At 38.2% G+C, this 21,656-nt stretch overlaps 1 protein-coding gene across 2 annotated transcripts in view; it reads right to left on the bottom strand.

Annotated features, from left to right (window-relative positions):
• Window positions 1-358: 358 nt before the first annotated feature.
• The window catches only part of ATAD2B (ATPase family AAA domain containing 2B), a 155,322-nt gene continuing 134,024 nt past the window's right edge, over window positions 359-21,656 (bottom strand). For both annotated transcript variants that reach the window (XM_068564720.1, XM_068564719.1), the window contains exons 23-28: window positions 17,621-17,743; window positions 14,308-14,445; window positions 9,874-10,557; window positions 7,156-7,283; window positions 6,718-6,846; window positions 359-3,631 (exon numbers count right to left, since the gene is read on the bottom strand). In XM_068564720.1, the coding sequence (XP_068420821.1) occupies window positions 3,590-3,631; window positions 6,718-6,846; window positions 7,156-7,283; window positions 9,874-10,557; window positions 14,308-14,445; window positions 17,621-17,743 (1,244 nt within the window). In that variant the 3' untranslated portion in view covers window positions 359-3,589. The remainder of the gene's footprint in view (window positions 3,632-6,717; window positions 6,847-7,155; window positions 7,284-9,873; window positions 10,558-14,307; window positions 14,446-17,620; window positions 17,744-21,656) is intronic.

Here is a 21,656-nt window from a genome sequence, read left to right on the forward strand (position 1 = left end):
TTCAACTGAAGTTTAAAACCACACTTTCTCAACAGAAAAACTTTTAGATAAAAAATACTGAGGGCTACTAAAATCTAAAAGAATCATACAACAAGATTTTTGGCGTGCTTAATAAACATCAATACGCCCTAGCTACAAAATGAGTTCAGCTAGAAAAGTAGCATTGCATTTGCAGCCAACAGTAATCATAATTAAGCTAAAGAAAGACATGTTTTTCTTGTCATCTTTATTCAAGTATTTCACAGCAGTTATATTACAAATTACAGTAAATGTTCAAAATTCCAGAATTCAAAAATTAAATAATTTATTTCAAACTAATGTAAAATGAAGTCAGATGCAAAATATCAACTTAACACAATTCTAAATTAAACTACAAACCCAAAACAGACCATAGTTGATGAAGTCTACTTAATCTGCAAAGTAGACATACATGACTGAAACCAAAGAGGACTCCCAAAGTCTAAATAACCAAATGTACAAAATACAAAAGATGTAGGTACAAGTCCAAATTCAAGCTTACAATGTGATTACAAATAATAATTATAATAACAATGGCATTCAGCTACGGGACCTGACACTGAAGATACCTACCGAATAGCACCATAGCTGAACCAACTTAATCAAAAAATGGGAAGATATTACCACCCCACTCCCTAAAAATAAAATCCAGTAAACCTACAGATACATTGGCATATGAGAAAAATCAAGTCACGAAAGGACATAAAACAACAAAAAAAAATTAATCACAGGTGAGATTCAAGCTCAAAAACACAATTAATTCCACAGCCATCAGTTTCAACCCTAGTGCGGTTCCATCATCTTCGAAAGGCTCCTATGGTCCCCACAGCTGAGCATTAACTATTGTTGGGCTGTGCTGTGATACATATTTTAGTGATCTGAGAGCAAGGTTTTACACAGGAGCTTATCATTTATAATGCTCACAATAGGAAATAAGAACAGAGGTCAATTTGTACATATTTTTGCCAATGCTATAAGGCAAAAATTAAGAACTTACAGAAAGGTAAACAAAATTGAGTCCACTTGGATAATTTCACAAGCTGCTTTAAACTATAGAACCACCAGATATCTGTAAAATAAGAAAAACTGGTATAGTATGTGGGGGGAAAGGGGCCAGAGGAGTTGGTACAATTTCACCTCATTTTTCTCCCCTTGGCATTAGATTGGCTTTCTCTTTAAGACCTAAACTGTTCAAAGTGGCAGTTCCTATCATACTGAGGTTGCCTCCTATTTCTCCATCTATATCAAGGTTAAAATTAAAAAACTTGATCTTTTGGAAGCATTTTAATGCTAAACAGAAATAAATTTCCCTTTTCAAACTCACTGATGGCTAAGATCTTAATTAACTTGTACAAATTTAGTAAACTACTAAGAACATATGCATTTTTTTTTCCATTCACAAGTGCTGCTGTTACTTGAACAGAATGCTTCTGAATTAGAGTAACTGGAATAAATATTTAAAGAAAAATAGTGCAGCAAGAACCTGAGACTTGCAAAAAACCCTTTTACCAGAAACTTGCTACAAAAAATCTGCTACATCTTATTTCATCAAATCTTTAAATTCTGTAACAATTTCCATCAAAATACAAAATGCTAATGTATTAGACTGTAAAATAGCTTGAACTGGTATGATGGTAATAAATACTAAAGTAAGCATGAAAATCCTCCCAATAATCAAATTAGAGGTTTCAAATAACCTCCCCTTTAAAATTGGTTCATCGTTAATCGCACTTGCCCACCTTAAAATACAGTGTGTCTACATGGGTAGTATCTTGAATTATATATGACTAACTGAATATTATGAAAACTTCCTAGGTATAAAGAAAACAAGTGGCATTATTTAAAAATTAAACTAGAATTAGAAGGCATAAAATGTTAATGTAAATGCAAAGAAGCACTTCAGATTACTGCAGTAGCCTTGGCCAAAGTGTGCTTTCTGCGCTGGCATCCAGCACCCTACAAAGCCAGAGACGAGGAGACAAGTACCTTAGCTTCAGCATGTAAACGGTGGCAAAGTGAATACAGAACTCTGTAGACACTGTTGGTAACTAAAATACAAAAAGCTGAGGTAGCTCAGTATCTCTGCAGTAGTCCAAGACCGTTTGCTCTAATTAAAACCCAAACTACATGTGTTGCATATATTGTAAAGACACACCTGCAGCTAACAGCTATAATGAATGAAGATACCAAGAAAACTTGTCAAAATTTTCTACTTTTTTGTTTAAAAATCATCTGATAAAAAATGTCACTGCACTCCCTTTGTCTCTTTGCAACTGCCTAGACTGTGTCTCTGAATTTGTAGAAAGTTTGTGTAAAACTAGTAACCCATAATTCATTTTAGATAAGTACAAGTCACAGAAATCGCTTAACAAGATCCAAAACGGGTTCCAATCAAAATGAATAGTTGTGAAGGTAAGCTTATGATAAGGGATTTAAACATTAATACTGTTATTCAAGGACCATACCAGAGCTCACTTGCAACTATGCATATAGAAAATGAATTTTATGGAGCTTCTGACAAATTCCTCTCTTTTCTGTCCATTTGGCAAGTCCTGGCTTTAAACCAAAACTGTAACAATTTATTATACATGAAAATCATTCTTCTCGGGGAACTCAAACATGAATAACTATTAAACTGCCATTGACAGAAGAAAACAGAATGTCACTCTATTTTCTGACCATCATTGTCATCCATACCAAAAAGCGTGTGTGTTTTTTGATGGCTTGCGAATTTTTTGTTGTTGTTGTTTTATTATGTTTCTTAAACAGAAACCGACCATACAGGAAAACTTACCATTTTAGTATATTATGTGGCTTAACCACTGTCTTGATCGAGTTTTGAAAACAAGATAGGCATTTTATACCAAAACACTGGTTGCCTGCCTCTTAATGATACAGAGTATCAAAACTTATTTTCAGGATTGTGACCAAAGAAAACATTCTAATTCATTTGCTACAAGTTAAGCCCATCCTTGTGTTTAGCCTTATCTTTCTCGAATAAAAAGGCACATTAAAGGCAGTTCTAAAGAGCCTAATCTAATTTTATCCAGTTTCTTCAGTTTCCCACCAGAATATACCATAGCCAACTTTAAAACAGGCTTCAGTCCGTTACCCAGAAGAAAAAATAAAAACAAATATGATAAAAGGGGGGCGGGGGGGGGGGGTACAGGTTGCCCACTGTTTAAACAATTCAACACACTTAGAACTGCCCCATCCAGTTTCCTCGTGTTTGCTGGTCTGCTCCCTAAGAGAGGTCTCCAAAAGAGAGTGCACAAAAAGAGGAGCAGAAGTGAGAACAGTTTCCGTAGCACCAAAATCTCCAATCTGTGGGGTTGTATTTTTTATTTGTGGAAAATACAACATGTTTCTGAAGTTCTGTTTGGTTCTTGTAGGCTGGTTGGTTTCAGGTACCTGAGACAATAGCACCAAATTCAACAGAGAGAAAGAATGAGTGAGAGAGCACTTTACACCAAGGCTCTGCACATAATTGGTGCGATTTGAAATTGAATGGCTCAGAAGACTGCTCTGGCAGGAGCAGATTGGAGAGGATAAACCACTCTTCTTGAAAGGTTCATAGGAATGTCTCAAACATATGAACTGTTCTTTCCATCTCCTATAAGGGGGGAAAAAAGTACACGTTATCTATTAAAGGAAAGACAAAAGCATTACAGAAAAATTCACTTCAAATTAACTTTCTAGATAAAGAATTTTAGATACAAAGTTAAGCTTTAAATATATTCTTGATTACAATACCATAGCTACTGTGTAAGGCTATCTGCCCCAGACACTTCCAAGTGCCTCCTATTTTACATTTAGGCTAATGAGGATGATGCCAGCAACGGTGAGTACTTACTGTGCCGGATACGGTACTAAGAAATTGACACGCATAAGTACTCTGCCAGCTAAAAACAGCAGCCAGGATTTGAATACAGGTAGCCTCACTCCAGAGCCTGCACCCTTCCTGACTCATTATATTCGACTGACTCCCAAAGCAAAATGAATGTATTCAGTATAATAAAACTTGTACCCAAAGTAGAACGCACCCTGCTCCCAGTGCTACCCACTTCAATCAGAGCTGAAATTAAAAAAGAAAAAAAAAAAAAAAAAGCCAGAAAGAGTCGATGCCATCAACACCAGGAATGCCACTCACTGGTGATTCTGCTATAGAGTCCTTCTCTCCTAAATGAGACCCCTAGATTACAGGGTTCCAAGACCCATACTGCAAGATGTTTCAACTGCTGAAGAGTATTCAATCCATTCACGCTCATCAAATGTCAAGCATGTGAACAAAGAAGTTCTAGAATTTTTAAAAAGTAAAGAACTCTACCCCACACATTACATTCAGATGGGCAAATGTCAAATACATCTAAGGGCTTCCCTGGTGGTGCAGTGGTTGAGAATCCGCCTGCCAATGCAGGGGACACGGGTTCGAGCCCTGGTCTGGGAAGATCCCACATGCCGCGGAGCAACTGGGCCCGTGAGCCACAACTACTGAGCCTGCGCGTCTGGAGCCTGTGCTCTGCAACAAGAGAGGCCACGATAGTGAGAGGCCCGCGCACCGCGATGAGGAGTGGCCCCCACTCGCCGTAACTAGAGAAAGCCCTCGCACAGAAACTAAGACCCAACGCAGCCAAAAATAAATAAATAAATTAAAAAAAAAATACATCTAAGACATTTGGTTTTCCCTTTCATCTTTAAACACCTCCAAAGAAATTATATCCTACCTCTCTACAGAACAGGCCATACTAACAGATTATCATCTGATCAAAAAGTTCTTATAAATGACCAATCAAAATTCTGCTAAACGTTTCATCATGTTACTGAGTAGGAGAAAAGTTCTGTTATAAAATACAATATCCAATACTATCCCAATTTTTAAATATATATTCACACTTTTATACACATTATGTACATCTAGACATTTTTAAAGGATGGAAGATATTCTAAAAGATTAACGCTGATTAGTTTCCTCTAGATGGTGGGATATGGGTGATGTTTTTATTTCTGTTATTTCTATATATTGTATAAGGTCAGTATAGATTCGTAAAAATGTGACTCATAAAAATGTGATTACAAAGTAACTTTTAAATGCTCTCTTGCTTTGATTCAAGTCCAATACAGGCATACCCCCGAGATGTTACGTTCCAGACTAAAGCAAGTAAAGTAAATCATACAAATTATTTAGTTTCCCGGTGCATATAAAAGTTATGTTTACACTATACTGTGTAATGGCATTATGTCTAAAGAACAATGTACACACCTTAATTTTAAAAATGCTTTAAAAAATTTCTTAAAAAAATGTTAACCATCATCTGGGCCTTCAGCGAGTCGTAATCTTTTTGCAATAACATCAAAGATCACTAATCACAGGGACTTCCCTGGTGGCACAGTGGTTAAGAATCCACCTGCCAATGCAGGGGACATGGGTTCGAGCCCTGGTCCGGGAAGATCCCACATGCCGCAGAGCAACTAAGCCCGTGCACCACAACTACTGAGCCTGCGCTCTAGAGCCCGTGAGCCACAACTACTGAAGCCCCGCGGGCCACAACTACTGAAGCCCATGCGCCTAGAACCCGTGCTCCGTGACAAGAGAAGCCACCGCAGTGAGAAGCCCGCGCACCGCAACGAAGAGTAGCCCCCACTCGCCGCAACTAGAGAAAGCCCGCAGGCAGCAACAAAAAACCAACACAGCCATAAATAAGTAAATAAATAAATAAATAAATAAATTTATTTAAAAAAAAAAAGATCACTAATCACAGATCACCATAACAAATACAATAATGAAAATGTTTGAAATATTGCAAGAATTACCAAAATGTTAACACAGAAGCACGAAGTGAGCAAATGCTGCTGGAAAATGGTGGTGTTGACACAAACCTTCAATTTGCAAAGAACGCAATATCTGCACAGTGCAATAAAGCAAGGTATGCTTATATTCTTTATTACACATGCAAAATAATCACATCCTCTACACATAAATCTTTAACACACTAGAAATACTTCTTGAGAGCAGAGACTTTTGTCTTATTCATTTTATTTGCTCAGATGACCTCAAAAAGAAGTGTGGCTTAATCATGTGAATTATATGAATAGAGATATAAGCTCGTATTTATAAAGAACTTTCTTATGGCCCAGAGTTGTCCAGAAAGCGAATGGTTCACCTCCAAAGTGTCTAAGCACAAGGACAACCACTCCTTCATGTGGTTATTTCACAGGACTAGATCTGATTAAATGAGATGACTTTTAAGTTCTCTTCCAGTCATTAATAGGGTGGCCAGTAAGTCTCATGGCCCATGCCAACTCCTTTTAACCAGCAGTGGCTGCCTAGGGAGCAGTGGTAACAGGGACCATGAGGCCATGCTCACATTCAATAGGCCCAAGTGATATGCTTAATCGGTCACGTCAGTGATAAGTAAGGGAGGGGAGAGCTGTGACATGCTCACCTGTGTATTTGCCAACCATGAATCTCTGTGTTTTGATAAACAAAGAATCCCAGCTTACTTCTGTCCTGAGACAAAATGGTACCAGGAGCATATTTTTGTAACTCTTAATGATTCTTCTAATCTTAAGTCTTCAAACCACTCTTCAGTTACTTGGTGAAAGATTTAGACTAAAATAACTTTATTTTTTTCCTCTTTTCTTTGGGACAAGTAAAAGCACATATTTGTTTATTCCACAGATGAACTAATAAGCACTCACCTCTGTAAGTTGTGATTTGTCATAATCTTTACGGTGGCGGTAGATGCACTGACTAAGAAGAGAATATAATCTCTCAAGTTGATCAACTGCCAGATTGTTGCTTTTATCTACCAACAAATCAAGCAATTTCTAAGAAAAATTAAAAGAAAGAAGAATAAAATGAAATTTGATTTCATTGTTCAAACTGAAACGGTTCCACTCAAATGCTAGGCAACAGACACCACATGCTATGGTGTAATAGTGACACCTGAGTTTAGAAGATTCCAGGGCTTAGTTTATTACCAAGAACATTCTCATATTTCTAAACCTCTCAAAACACACACAACTCTTTTTCATTAGAAGCCCTAAAGTACTTACATTCCTAGGTTAAAGCAAAAGATTATCAAAACTAGCTTTATTTCCATTCACTTAAAACTGCCTGGGAAGAGCTAAGCTTACCTTCAATCTCTCATGATCAACTATAAGAGGTGGCACAGGCTCAGATGGCTCTTCTGGAACCAGTTCCAGGCTTGTTGTTTTTGCCTGCTCTAAAATTAACTTACGATATTTCTTTACTTTAGAAGCACCTACAATTGAAAACAAACAAACAAACAAACAAAAGCACTGCAGCAAATAAAAGTTAAGAAAAATCAGACAAACAATTATACATTCTTTTACCCACCACAAATCCTTTTGGAATAAAGGTGTAATTCTTTAAATACTAAATGATTTTTTTGAGGGGGGTAAGACTAAGCATCCCAGATTAAAGAGAACTAGACCACAACTATGAAAGCCAAGTCATACCAGAATATCATCTTAACAAACATATCCCCTAAAAGGAAGATAAGAGTAATCATCAGCTCTAAGCAGTAACTTATAAACTGTCTTCATTCTCTGTATGATAATCATTTTAAAATTTGGAGCTCTCAGAACTAGAAGAAAGGAAGCAACCCAGAAAAGCAGATAACTAACACAAAGTGAGGCCAACCTGCCTCATATTTGCCTCCCAATGCAAAACATTTTCTTCAACATTGCCTGAAATGTCTTACTTTCCTCCGTTATACTGCCTGTGCTACACAAAATTTTCTCTTAAAAATATACACCCATTAAAAATGCAAAAGGTCTAGTGTCCTTTCCTACTACCTTAGAGTGAATTAGTATAATCTAATTACTTTCCTCCCAACATCTTGCTGAGACCAGCCACACTGAAAAAACAGAAACTGTGAGGTCGCTGAGTATAACTTGACAGCGCCCGGCACTGTGATGGGTAGGGAGGGCAGGTAAACCATCAAGCCTTACGCTCCCTAAGCAGGAGCACTCTTAGAGGAGGCCGAGGGGGGAGGAACACAAGGACAAACTTGGACAGTTTCAGAACTTGATACAGGACCTGGCCCATGCTCAGGGCCACTAAGGAGACCCTTCCTCCTCCCTCCTCCCTCCTGCATTAGTCCTCTTAGTCCCAAGTCTTTAAACAATTCCTTTTCCTCAATGCCTGCTATATAGATAAATAATAAAAGAACCAAAATGTTGCCTTCAAAAACAAATACCCTGATATACCAGAGAAATTTTATATTTCAGAAAGCCTTTAGAGTGAAAGCCTTTATTTATAGTTCAGTTAATATATGCTAGGAGTTTTGTTAAGACCATACGGATCCTCATTATTACATCCATGGACTTCTAGAAGCCCAAGAACCTGAATTAGGAACCACTACACTAGGTTACATTGCCCTGACAGGTACAAATGAAAGCTTCCGGTAAAGCTTTTACACAACAAATATCTTTAAAGCTTTTAGACCACTAGTTGAACATAATATTCATTTAAACCTTTTCTGCAAGTTTACTAAAATCTCATAGTGAGCTAGCATTAAAAAGAACTTCTCCTCCCCACCCATTCTGCCTCATAACAGGAATCTCTCCCTTTTTCCCACTCTGTCCCATTCATTACTTAACTCTAGCTTCAACACATTTTTTTAAGTTGTCTATACGATAGCCCAGGATAAATAATGCTCTTAAAATTGCTTCCTATTATTCAATATTGGAGAAAAAGAAAAATTCTCAACAGGCAGCATTTAAGAACCAACCGTACCTCTCTCTTTATCCATTAAAAGAATTCTAAGACTTTGAATAATACCATCCTACTCTCTAATTCTACTGGAGGGCTCAAAAAACCGGCATTAAAAAACTTTTCTCACATAGCCCAAATCCCAGGCTAACACTATACACTCCACACAATTTAGAGAGCATGATACAATTTCAAGATAACCTGGTATAAGAAGAGTGCTTATTTGGGAAGGAAATTCAGTACACTGAGCAGAGTAGATCTCTAAATCACCCCATCTCACTATGGGCTAAAGAATAATGATAAACAACAAAGCGGGGCCAGAAACCCTCAACTCCCCCTTTCTGCTGCTTCTTAAAAGAATCATATACCCAAAGCAAGTCAGGAGTGGGCAGAGTGCTCTGACTCTGCGAGAAGAAAGTAACTTTGACAGTGAGGATTCTGCTGCTTTCTTCCACCACTGGTCGTATAGATAAGAGTCTCCTAGACGAAACATCCCTCAGATTCAACTAACAGTGACTGCCTGGCATGAATATACCTTAGTATGTGCCAGGTACCAGGAGAGGCGATTAATATACATGACTTATATAATCCCTGCAGTGACACCATTCTGAAGTTTAATTTAGAAGATAAAGGACACAGGGTTGGAGAATATAAGCAACTAGCTCAGAGTCACATGATTATAATGAACAGGAGTGGTAATTTAATGTGGGTTTATATGACTTTACTATACCATACTGCTACAGTATCCAAGTCTTCTCACCCACCCCCACCCCACCCCAACAATCCTTCTGTTAGAAATCCATCTTCTTAACACTTGTGGATCTACTCAGCTTTTAGTCATACATCCATTAGGACAGGGGTGATAATCAGGTGGGAGGCAGAAGAGGAAGCAGCCAGGTAAGCAATGCATTCTGGACCACAAACCCTCTGAGACATTCACCAAAATTTATTATGCATGTGTACACTTTTCTAGGGAAAGGGGTGAAAACTGCAACAGATTCTCAAAGGGGTATAATTATTTATCAACTATTGCTACTGGGGGGCCAGATAAAATATGCACTTAATTAACTCTGGAGTTAAAACCTTCAGGAAAAATTTTAAAACATTAGCTCTACCTTCTTTATCCAGTTCTGCATCTTTAACCTCCACATCAGGGCCAGGTTCGAACTTCTCATTATTGCTACATTCCACTGCCTCTAGTTTCTCAGGATCATCTCCATGATTTTCATTTGAAGTTTCTGGTTTTTCTTTTGACTGGTCCTCCAGAAGATTCTTTTGTTCAGAACTACATTTGTCTCCACTACCACAGAAAGAAACGACTTCAGCTTTGCCATTCTGACACTCCAGAAGTGGTATTCCTTCAAAACTGTCAGTGGAGACCTCACCGTTTAGACAGCTTCCTTTAAGGAAAGACTCTTTCCTAGATGTCTGTTCTGGATTTAGAGAACTGCTGCTGTTGACGAGTAGAGACTCATTTGAACTTTCCTCTTCAGTAGATGCAAAGTTCTCTTTTGTGCCCGCTCCGTTGTTAAGCCTCTGCCCCTGGTCCATGTCCATGATGTCACACGATGATTCATCATTGGTCATAGATAAGTCTCCAGTCTCCTCTCCATTTTCTTCATGGCAGTCAGTGCTTACCTCAAACTCTCCATTTTCTAGCAATTTCCTGTCCTCCATATGATTCTCATAGTCAGCAAATTTGGTGTCCTCTTCATCTTTTTTTAAATTATTGACTTTCCTTTTCTTAATAATCCCTTTACCCCACTGTGATCGCCGCCTTGATTTTCTCCGAACTCGAACTATTTTACAAAGAAGGGAAAAAGATATGTAGAACTTGGAATGCAATGCTTGTTTTACAAATGTTTATTAAATAAGACCCAAACAAAAGTAAACCCATACTAGCGTAACACAGACAAAAACTACTTAGCTCTTAACATCCATGCTGACTAATCCTCACAAACTACAAGTAAAATGGATATGAAGTCAGGGATGAACTCTGAAGAATGAAAGAAATTTAAATTTATTTCCTATATGAGTTTACTCAGCACTCACTTTTTACCACTGCCCTGGATTCTACTTTATAGCTGTTCCTAATTCCTAACATACAGGGGCCAAGCGTACTATACACACATTTAAGGAATGACCACATTACCAAGCTGCCTGGAAGGTTTGGGGCTATAGCCCTGGACTTCCACCAGGAAGATGAGTGCTTTGCCAGCAAGATCACCCAAAAGCTCCTAAACCATGAAAGAAAATTAAAGTATGATCCACCATATGAAGAGAGAATAGTTACAGGTATCCCTACAAAGCAATCTCTACTGCCTCTCCTTCCAGAAGAAATAGAAGCCCTATGAAGGTTATATAGACAATGTGGTTAGCCATCTACCACAAATGGTTCACCTATCAGGATCAATTTCTTGCAAAGTTGTTATTTGAAAATATGTAGAAAAATTAAGCCCTCTGCTATCAAGGCAGCAACAACATTAAGAAACAATGAAAATAAATATTTGGTCAGTTATGTGAAACGGGAGACCTACAAAATTTCTAGGGACTACACTCTTAGATGTTAGAAACTATCATGAGCTTTTATGAGTAGACAGCTGGTACTTCCAGGTAATGATGGACCCAGGAATCATTAATTTCCCATGTATGTATCAAAGGTAGCTGGTTATGCAAGTCGATCCCATTGTCCCTTAAATAAAAAGTTAACTTTTATTTTGCAATGTGGGACATTTTCACAAAGAAATTTAAATACAAAGTTATTAAAGCAAACTAGTTAAGCTAGAGACCTATCACTTCTGGTGTCGAACACCGAATTCTAAACATTAGTTTGTTGAAAGCCATCAGAGTAAAAATAATTCATTTTTTTCCAAGGCTATAAATGTAATGTCAAATCTGGCTTAATTTTAAAAGAGATAATGTATATTTTTAATATGTCAATGTTGAAAGCTTCCTGGGCAAAGACATTTTAAAAAGAAAATACAAATATGAGACCACTAAGTGTAGATTGTTTAATCCACAGTTTAAAAACTGCTTTTGAGGGCTTCCCTGGTGGCGCAGCGGTTGAGAATCTGCCTGACAATGCAGGGGACACGGGTTCGGGCCTGGTCTGGGAAGATCCCACATGCCATGGAGCAACTAGGCCCGTGAGCCACAATTACTGAGCCTGCGCGTCCTCAACAAGAGAGGTCATGATAGTGAGAGGCCCGCGCACCGCGATGAAGAGTGGCCCCCACTTGCCGCAGCTGGAGAAAGCCCTCGCACAGAAATGAAGACCCAACACAGCCATAAATAAATAAATAAATAAATAAATAAATAAATAAATAAATAAAAATTAAAAAAAAAACAACTGCTTTTGCAAGACAAATAGAGGGGAATCTGGTCTTAAGACAACCCTCACTTCTTTACTCTAGCACTTAATATGAACTTGTGATCTATCAACAGTATATAGTGTGTTTACATACTTTTCCCATCCTTTCATCTTTAATCCTTACTGAGTCTCTGTAAAGACACCAAGGTATTCACAAGTGTTGACAAATTTTGTCATAACTATCACTCTTCTTTCTCATCTAAGAATAAATCTACTAAAGGTTTCTAAAATCATTTCCAAAATTCAAGTTATTTAGTCACTTGGCTCAAAATTTATTTTGCCTTCAAAACTGTACTATCATTATCATCATCTCTCCATTCCTTTATCCCCTATTAATTTCTATTTTTACAATTTACAGTTATAGGGTAATTGGAGATGAAATTTCTATATTAGTCTACTTTTAAAAGCACAGGCTATAGTGATAGGCATTCATAAGCATTCTATTACTTACATGAAAAACTAATCCAGCCCACATTAAAAGTATAAGAAAAGTATTCACAGCTTGCTCTTTCTCTAAAATGTAGAACTCTTAGGTTTTACTCCCTGACAAGTCACTCCTGACATTGTGTCCTTGCTTATTCTCCAATAACCAAAGGTACAAGAGGTTCCCTTTTTCTTTCCTCACTACGCCATGGAGCCCTACAGCAAGAGGCTGGACCCTGCTTGATCAGGAGCCAGCTCAATTACTTAAAATGTACTCATACCCTAAGCTAAGGTTAGGAGCCCTTCTGAAGTAAGTTTATTTCTAATGCTTTCATCCCAGCTAAGAAAAAGAAAATGTTCTTATTTGGGGAGAGGTCAAACTAGAGATATTTTCCCCGTCCTTTTATAATCACTTCTAATGCTTAGCATGATTTTGGTAAAGTAAGAGGAATTGGTTATATACGTGCCACAAGAATAGGGATTTTTGTTTTAGTCACTGCTCTAGCCCCACAGCACCTGGCATGTGGCAGTATATATTTACAGAACTAATCTTTAATATACCCACTTCCTTTTTCAAGGGTGCTTTGTGTGAAAAGCCCATTTAGAGGCACAATCTTTAAAATCAAGTTTTATAACATCTCTGAGTTTGTTTCCAAAACTAAGACCTTAGAAAAGCAACTCTTCCAAAGGGAGATTTAGACATATGATTTAAGTAACTTAATGTAAAACAGACAAATGATGAGTCACATATGCCATCTACTGGTAAGAGAAGACAGGACTCACATTTGTAGATTACAATAATATTTTAATACTTAAAGGAAATTAAAACTGCTTGAGGCCAATATTCAATGTGTTTTAGTTAGTAAATATTTTTATCAGTTGCAGAGAATGTAGGGATTTCAAGGTTTAAATTAGAGTGCTGTGTTACAGAATCCAGGTCATGATCCAAGGTACAACTAGGATAAATAGCTTAATCAGTTTCATGGAACTAAATGCACCATTAAGTCCTTCAAATGTTCTCACACATGAATGCCACTTATCACAAAGAGAACAAGATTAAAAAAAAACTGAGTCTGGTTCATTCATTCAAATTCAATGCCACTGGTGAAAGAACTTATTATGGCCATCTTTACTGACAGTTGGAGCAGAATTACCACCTTTATATCAGAAGAACAGCGTATATCTTCCAAAAACGGCTATCTTTAGTGAAACATAAAGATTATATTAGGAAGATGCTGTGTTTATTAACATTTGTCTTTTAGAAATTTTACAGATCACCATGAATGAGGAAAAGTGAGGAGAACCCAGAACACTGAATTTTCCCCCTCTAAATACATCTGACTTAAACAAAACCAGTTAAAGAAGGCTACACGGATTTTTCTCAGAAAAATCAACTTCCTGCTGTCAATTCAGTCGCTCTCCTAAGCCAGAGTTTCCATTTCCCACCATAACAAGAACATTCGCATAACATACAGCAAGGGGTTGGAGGCGGGGTGGATAAAAAAATCTACTGGCTCCACATCTCTATCTAAAAACCAAAGTTTAAAACTGAAGATATTCAAATCTAGTTCAGTTACAACAGCAAGCACTGAATGGAGATAGGAGAAAAGCAAATAAGGTTAAAGAAATGTATTCTGATTCAGCATTTTACCCCACAAGCTCTTAGCAGCCCTTTGGTATATGTGCCCAATTCCTAACACATCTACCTCATTCACAGTTGTTCCCACTACTGGATAACATGATCTCAAATACTCACATGCACATTTATTTGCAGAGCTGTGCCAGATATCCATTGGATTTCTTTGTTTGTGCCGAAATGCCTCTTCAACTCTAGTTTCCGCCTTTCGAGCTCCAGTACCATGAGGATTTATTTGTTCTGCTGTTACCGATAAGCCTGCAAGCAGAAGATAAGCGATACCTATTTAAATATTCCCAGCTACATAAACCAACAAGGTTAAAAAAAAGTCTGAAATACAAAACTGAATTTTAAAGTCATTAATTATACTTGGACAGTTTGTAATTCGGATGAAATAGTATCTTGATTTAAGATGGGAAAGAAACTAGATATAAAATCATAAAAATAAAATGGCAGGCCATGCTTATTTACACTTAATCCCCAAAGGGCCCTGTGTTTACTCATTTTACTTTGCAGAGGAATACACTTCACATTTTTATGACTGTGAGACAGTAAGATTATATATAGTCTAAAAGTCATGATTTCTGCCATCTTAGAAAGTATAAGCATATATTGGGCCACTGAATCCCATTCATATGAACTGTTTCCATCTGACATTAGCTGGCTGTCACACCACACTGCATAAGTTTGGTTTTCGTGCACTGATCTTCATAAAAATAACCATTCCATCTCAATTCTCTTTACTAGATTTCTTTCTTCTATGCCATCCTTAAATGTTGCCTTCCTTAAATGTTTCTAAGGGCGGTCTCTGGAATCCCTTTTCTTCTCACTTTAATCTGCACCTTCCACCACAAATATTCATGCCTTCAGCTCCTACTGGCATTATATAATTATTCCCAAATTACATCTTTAGTCCAAAACTCTCTTGAGCTTCTGATTCATATCAGTTGCCTACTTGATATCACCAACTGGATATCCTAGAGATAGGTCAAATTAAAGATAACTGGTTTCTCTTTTCCCACCAAAAAAAACCTGTCCTTATATATTCCCTCTCTCTACTGGTGGTATTAGCATCTACTTAAGTCATTAAACCAGTAACATGGCAGCCAATTTTGCCTCTTCCTTTCCTTCACAATGCCCTCCACCCCTGCAGCTGCATCTCTCTCATGTTAATCCTACCTTCATTCCCACTTCACTAATTAAAACTCTGGACTACTCCAACAGCCCTCCCCCCACCAAAAGCTTTACTGAGGTACAATTTACACAACATAAAAATCACTCATTTTAAGCATACGATTCAGTGATTTTTAGTGAATTCACAGAGCTGTGCAATCACCCCAGCAATCCAATCTAGGTAACTGTTCCAGGCAACCACTGGTCCACTTTTTGTCTCTATAGACTTGCCTTTTGTGAGCATTTCATATAAATGGAATCATGCAATATGTGCTCTTTTGTGACTGCCTTCTTTCACTTAGCATAACATTTCTAAAGTTCATCCATGCTGTACCATGTATCAGTACCTTATTCCTTTTTATAGCTGAGCAGTACGTCACTGTACAATATACCCTGTTTTGCTTCCCCATTCATCAGTTGACGGACATTTGGGTTGTTTCTGGTTTTTAATTGTTGTGAATAGTACTGCTATGAACGTTCACGTACAAGTCTTTATATGGACATATGTTTTCATCTTTCTTGGGTAGACCCCTAGGAGTAGAATCACTGGGTCATATGGTAAATATTACGCTAAACTTTTTAGAAACTGCCAAAATGTTTTCAAAACTGGCTCCAACAGCTTTTTAACTGGTCTCTCATCCTCCCACCGAGCCACATTGAGACCTTGCTATTTCCTGCTGCCAAAGCAATTTACCAATCCATTCCACTGTTTCAAATACTTCTATGAATCCTACTGACTATGGCAATTGTTCTCAAACTTTAGTGTACATAAAAACCACTTGAGTTTGCTGAAGCGCAGATTTCTCGGCCTTACTACTCTCAGAGAATCTAATTTGCTAGTTCTAAGCTGATGTGGGTAATAAACACAAACACATTTTAAAAAACATAGACCTGGGCTTCCCTGGTGGCGCAGTGGTTGAGAATCTGCCTGCCAATGCAGGGGACACGGGTTCGAGCCCTGGTCTGGGAGGATCCCACATGCCGCAGAGCAACTAGGCCCGTAAGCCACAATTACTGAGCCTGCGCGTCTGGAGCCTGTGCTCCGCAACAAGAGAGGCCCGCGCACCACGATGAAGAGTGGCCCCCACTCGCCGCCAACTAGAGAAAGCCCTCGCACAGAAACGAAGACCCAACGTAGCCATAAATAAATAAACCCAAAGTTTAAAAAAAAAAAAAAACATTTACCTACAGGATAAAGTCCAAGCTCCTTAGCATGACATTGATTCATTCAAATATTTATAAATAGCCTGTTGTATACCAGAGATAGTTCTAGGGACTGCAGTAGAGCTATGAATAAGACATTCACAGCACTTATATTCTAAATAAGGAGGAGAGAGACAACAACAGTAACAAAATACCAAGTGCTATGGTGACCAGAGCCTAATAAGATTAGGTGGCCAGGGGAGGCCTCTCTAAGGCAGTGGAAGAAAAGCGTCTTCACAACTTCAATGTCCTGGACCCAGCTCACCTTCTGAGCTCTGTTTCCCACCATTCTGTACATCTTTAGCAATACCAAACAATTTGCAGTTCTTCCGATACACCACGTTATTTCATGTCTCTGCGCCTGTATACGTAGTGTGCTGTGCTTACAATACCTCCTCCTTCTCCGTCACTGCCTCCCTTCCTCTACTTCACTAGAGACAACACTTCTATATTCATTCCCCAAACTCTGATCAAAATGCTGGGTTTCCTACCAGGAGGCCTCTCCTCTGTGCTATGAACATGCTTCAATCAGTGCATATGCCACACTATACTCGATTTGTTTTACACTTACTCTCTCCTACTAAAGTGTGAGTTCCTCAAGGACAGGATTATATATAGAACGAACAAAACACATCTGCTAATTCTGTGTTTATACTAACAAAATTGCACATAAATTCCAATAGGTTTAAAAAAAAAAAAGTATTCCTAAAAAAAATTTTTAAGTATCGGTATTAGATATAAACTGATGAAAATAAACCCTCTTCAAATATGAAAGCCTATCTAAATCCTTTAAGAACAGAAATCCATAATTAAAGATATATGCCTGCAAAAGAAATTTCACTAAGAAGTACTTTATTTCTGTAATTTGCACTAAAACTGTTATAGAAAGTAAAATTTTAAAACATCTTTGAGAATTTACATGACACATTTTCATATCAGAAATTAAGGATGGGCCTCAAAATACATTTTCATAATACCAGCAACCGTAAAGAAACACCATTCAATGACATTCAATGATCTCTTATTCTTCAGTAGCAAGTTCATTTCTATAACTTACCTCTTTTTATTCTTGCTTCCTTAATTTCTTCACAGAGTTTATTAAATTCTGGATCCAATTCAGCTGCAATGATGGCATGCGCAGTGTCCTTCAGGGTACAAGCCCTGTGCCTAATTATTTTATCTGTTAAAAAGTTGGTATACATTTATTATACATACAAGTGAAATAACATGAACAAAGGGCATCTTAAAAAGAAAAGGAACACAAACATTTAAATAAAACTGTGACTGCAACGAGAAGCCTGGGCACCTCAACGAAGAGCAGCCCCCCGCTTGCCACAACTAGAAAAAGCCCACACACAGCAACGCACTCAACACAGCCAACAAAAATTTTTTTAAAAAGACTTTATCAAAATAATTAATTAATTAATTAATTAATTTTAAAAACTGAAAAGCATTTCTAGGCAGGAAGCAAGCTCATTTAAATGATGAGCAAAAAATAAATATAATAAGTTAATCAAGTTGACAATCCTCTGAGAACTATACTTTTAGAACTTCAAAGTACTAAGCCTACTTAACAAATCATTACCTCAAAGATACGGCTTTATTTTATATTTTTCAAAAATGTATGACATTCAATAAAAAATTTTAAAAGATTTACAGGATATTCACCATATGTCCAGCACCAGAGCTACCATACTGAGATTTCAGAAAACCTTACATAATTTTCTCCATGAGACAAAACTGGTCAAAACTATGCTAAAGTAAGGGTGACTGATTAAAAAGTTGTGACAGAAACAGACAAATACAATAAGGCACTCTAAGATAAGAATGCAAGATGACATAAATTGCAGGTAGATCTAGAAGTGCATACTCTGTTCTAGGTAAACTATACCTAAAATTGGTACTAAAAGAAGAGTCTCTGCTTTACATTAACAGAGAAGTCCTCATTAACTAAAAACACGCATAAACAGTGCTCCCTAGAGCTGTGCAACTCCAAGATATTAAAAGTCAAGTTAATATATCAAGGTCACTTAATTTGTAACAATTTAGCACTAGCGTCTAAGTCACAAAATAACATCTGCTTTTTCATCTCTAGTAAAGACAAAAAGTATAAAGATGTATTTTATTTATAACTTTTCTTATTAGAAAGTCTAATAGTTCACTGTAGAAATCTTATAAAAACAAACATGCAGCACTCAAAAAGCAACCCACTGGTATATTTCCTTCCAATGTATTTTCTCTAAACTTTCACTCAATAAATATTGTCAACTGTACCAAGAAGTAAGTCAGGTGATGGCTACACAGTCGTGAACAAAACAGACAGGTCTCCACTTTCAAGGAGCTTTTCAGAATAGTATAGGAAAGAGGTATTTTACCAAATAATCTCATATACACATATAAACACCTCCTACCCCTCCCTCAACCCCCAAAAAACCTGTAACAGCTATGATGAAAATCTACAGGATACTGGGGTGGATACCAATTTTGAATGGGCAAGTCAGGAAAGACTCCTCTGAATTAGTGGCATTTAAGCTGAGACTTAAAGCATGCACTGGGGTAGCCACTGACAAAGGGAAAAACCACTGCAGGTTCAGAAAATACCACGTGAGAAAGTTCTGGAGTAAAAAGATCGTGGAGATTTTAAGAAACTGAAAGGTAGCCTATGTGATTAGAACACAATAAGCAAGAGGCAAACGGGAATCTGACCATATTGAAAGGATTTTACATCTTATCCCAAGAGCAATGAAAAGTCATTGAAAAGATCCAAGCAGAGAAATTACATGATTTAAATGCCCATCTTTGAAAGATCTCTCTGGCTGTTCCCTAGAGACTGGATTGAGAGGGTCAGGCATAAAACCAGGGAGTATAATCGGAAGGCTCTTTTTAGTGAAAAGAGAAGGGAGAACTGAACCAGGTAATGGTGGTGGTAGTGAAGGAAAGGAAGACTACAGCTTTGAAATGTGTTCTCAATGACACAACTTGGTGGTAAAACAGGGGATGAGATATGCATCAAGGAAGATTCCCTAGCTTCCTGCATGAAAAATGGGAGGATGGAAGTACCACATACAAAAATAAAAATTAAAAAAAAAAGGAAAAAAAAATCCTAGAGAATAAATAGAAAGGAAGTAGGAAAAGAAGTTAGAGATATGTGCTAGTTTAAAGACTTTAGTTTTGACATGACTAAAAAATATCCAAGAGAATCTGAGCCACGATGGCAGAGTAGAAGGACGTGCTCTCACTCCCTCTTGTGAGAACACCAGAATCACAACTAGCTGCTGGACAATCATCCACAGGACGACACTGGAACTCGGCAAAAAAGATACCCCACATCCGAAGACAAGGGAGAAGCCACAATGAGACGGTAGGAGCGGTGCAATCACAGTAAACTCAAATCCCATAACTGCTGGGTGGGTGACTCACAGACTGGAGAACACTTATACCACAGAAGTCCACCCACTGGAGTGAAGGTTCTGACTCCCACGTCAGGTTCCCAAACTGGGGGTCTGGCAACGGGAGGAGGAATTCCTAGAGAATCAGACTTTGAAGGCTAGTGGGATTTGATTGCAGGACTTCGACAGGACCGGGGAAAACAGAGACTCTACTCTTGGAGGGCACACACAAAGTAGTGTGTGCATCAGGACCCACGGGATGGAGCAGTGACCCCATAGGAGACTGAACCAGACCTACCTGCTAGTGTTGGAGGGTCTCCTGCAGAGGCAGGGGGTGGCTGTGGCTCACCGTGGGGACAAGGACACTGGCAGCAGAAGTTCTGGGAACTACTCCTTGGCATGAGCCCTCCTAGAGTCCGCCATTAGCCCCACCAAAGAGCCCGGGTAGGCTCCAGTGTTGGGTTGCCTCAGGCCAAACAACCAAAAGGGAGGGAACCCAGCCCCACCCATCAGCAGTCAAGGGATTAAAGTTTTACTGAGCTCTGCGCACCAGAGCAACAGTCAGCTCTACCCACCACCAGTCCCTCCCATCAGGAAATTGCACAAGCCTCTTAGATAGCCTCATCCACCAGAGGGCAGACAGCAGAAGCAAGAAGAACTACAATCCTGTAGCCTGTGGAACAAAAAACCACATTCACAGAAAGACAGACAAGATGAAAAGGCAGAGGGCTATGTACCAGATGAAGGAACAAGAAAAAACCCCAGAAAAACAACTAAATGAAGTGGAGATAGGCAACCTTCCAGAAAAAGAATTCAGAATAATGATAGTGAAGATGATCCAGGACCTCGGAAAAAGAATGGAGGCAAAGATCGAGAAGATACAAGAAATGTTTAACAAAGACCTCGAAGAATTAAAGAACAAACAAACAGAGATGAACAATACAACAACTGAAATGAAAACTACACTAGAAGGAATGAATAGCATAATAACTGAGGCAGAAGAACAGATAAGTGACCTGGAAGACAGAATGATGGAATTCACTGCTGAGGAACAGAATAAAGAAAAAAGAATGAAAAGAACTGAAGACAGCCTAAGAGAACTCTGGGACAACATTAAACGCAACAACATTCGCATTATAGGGGTCCCAGAAGGAGAAGAGAGAGAGAAAGTTCCTGAGAAAATATCTGAAGAGATTATAGTCGAAAACTTCCCTAACATGGGAAAGGAGATAGCCACCCAACTCCAGGAAGCACAGAGAGTCCCATACAGGATAAACCCAAGGAGAAACATGCCGAGACACATAGTAATCAAACTGACAAAAATTAAAGACAAAGAAAAATTATTGAAAGCAGCAAGGGAAAAACGACAAATAACATACAAGGGAACTCCCATAAGGTTAACAGCTGATTTCTCAGCAGAAATTCTACAAGCCAGAAGGGAGTGGCATGATATACTTAGTGATGAAAGGGAAGAACCTACAACCAAGATTACTCTACCCGGCAAGGATCTCATTCAGATTCGGCAAGGATCTCATTCAGATTCGATGGAGAAATCAAAAGCTTTACAGACAAGCAAAAGCTAAGAGAATTCAGCACCACCAAACCAGCTCTGCAACAAATGCTAAAGGAACTTCCCTAAGGGGGAAACACAAGAGAAGAAAAGGACCTACAAAAACAAACCCAAAACAATTAAGAAAATGGTCA

The sequence above is a fragment of the Eschrichtius robustus genome, chromosome 15, assembly GCF_028021215.1.
Source record: "Eschrichtius robustus isolate mEscRob2 chromosome 15, mEscRob2.pri, whole genome shotgun sequence".
In the NCBI taxonomy this organism is placed as follows: domain Eukaryota; kingdom Metazoa; phylum Chordata; class Mammalia; order Artiodactyla; family Eschrichtiidae; genus Eschrichtius; species Eschrichtius robustus.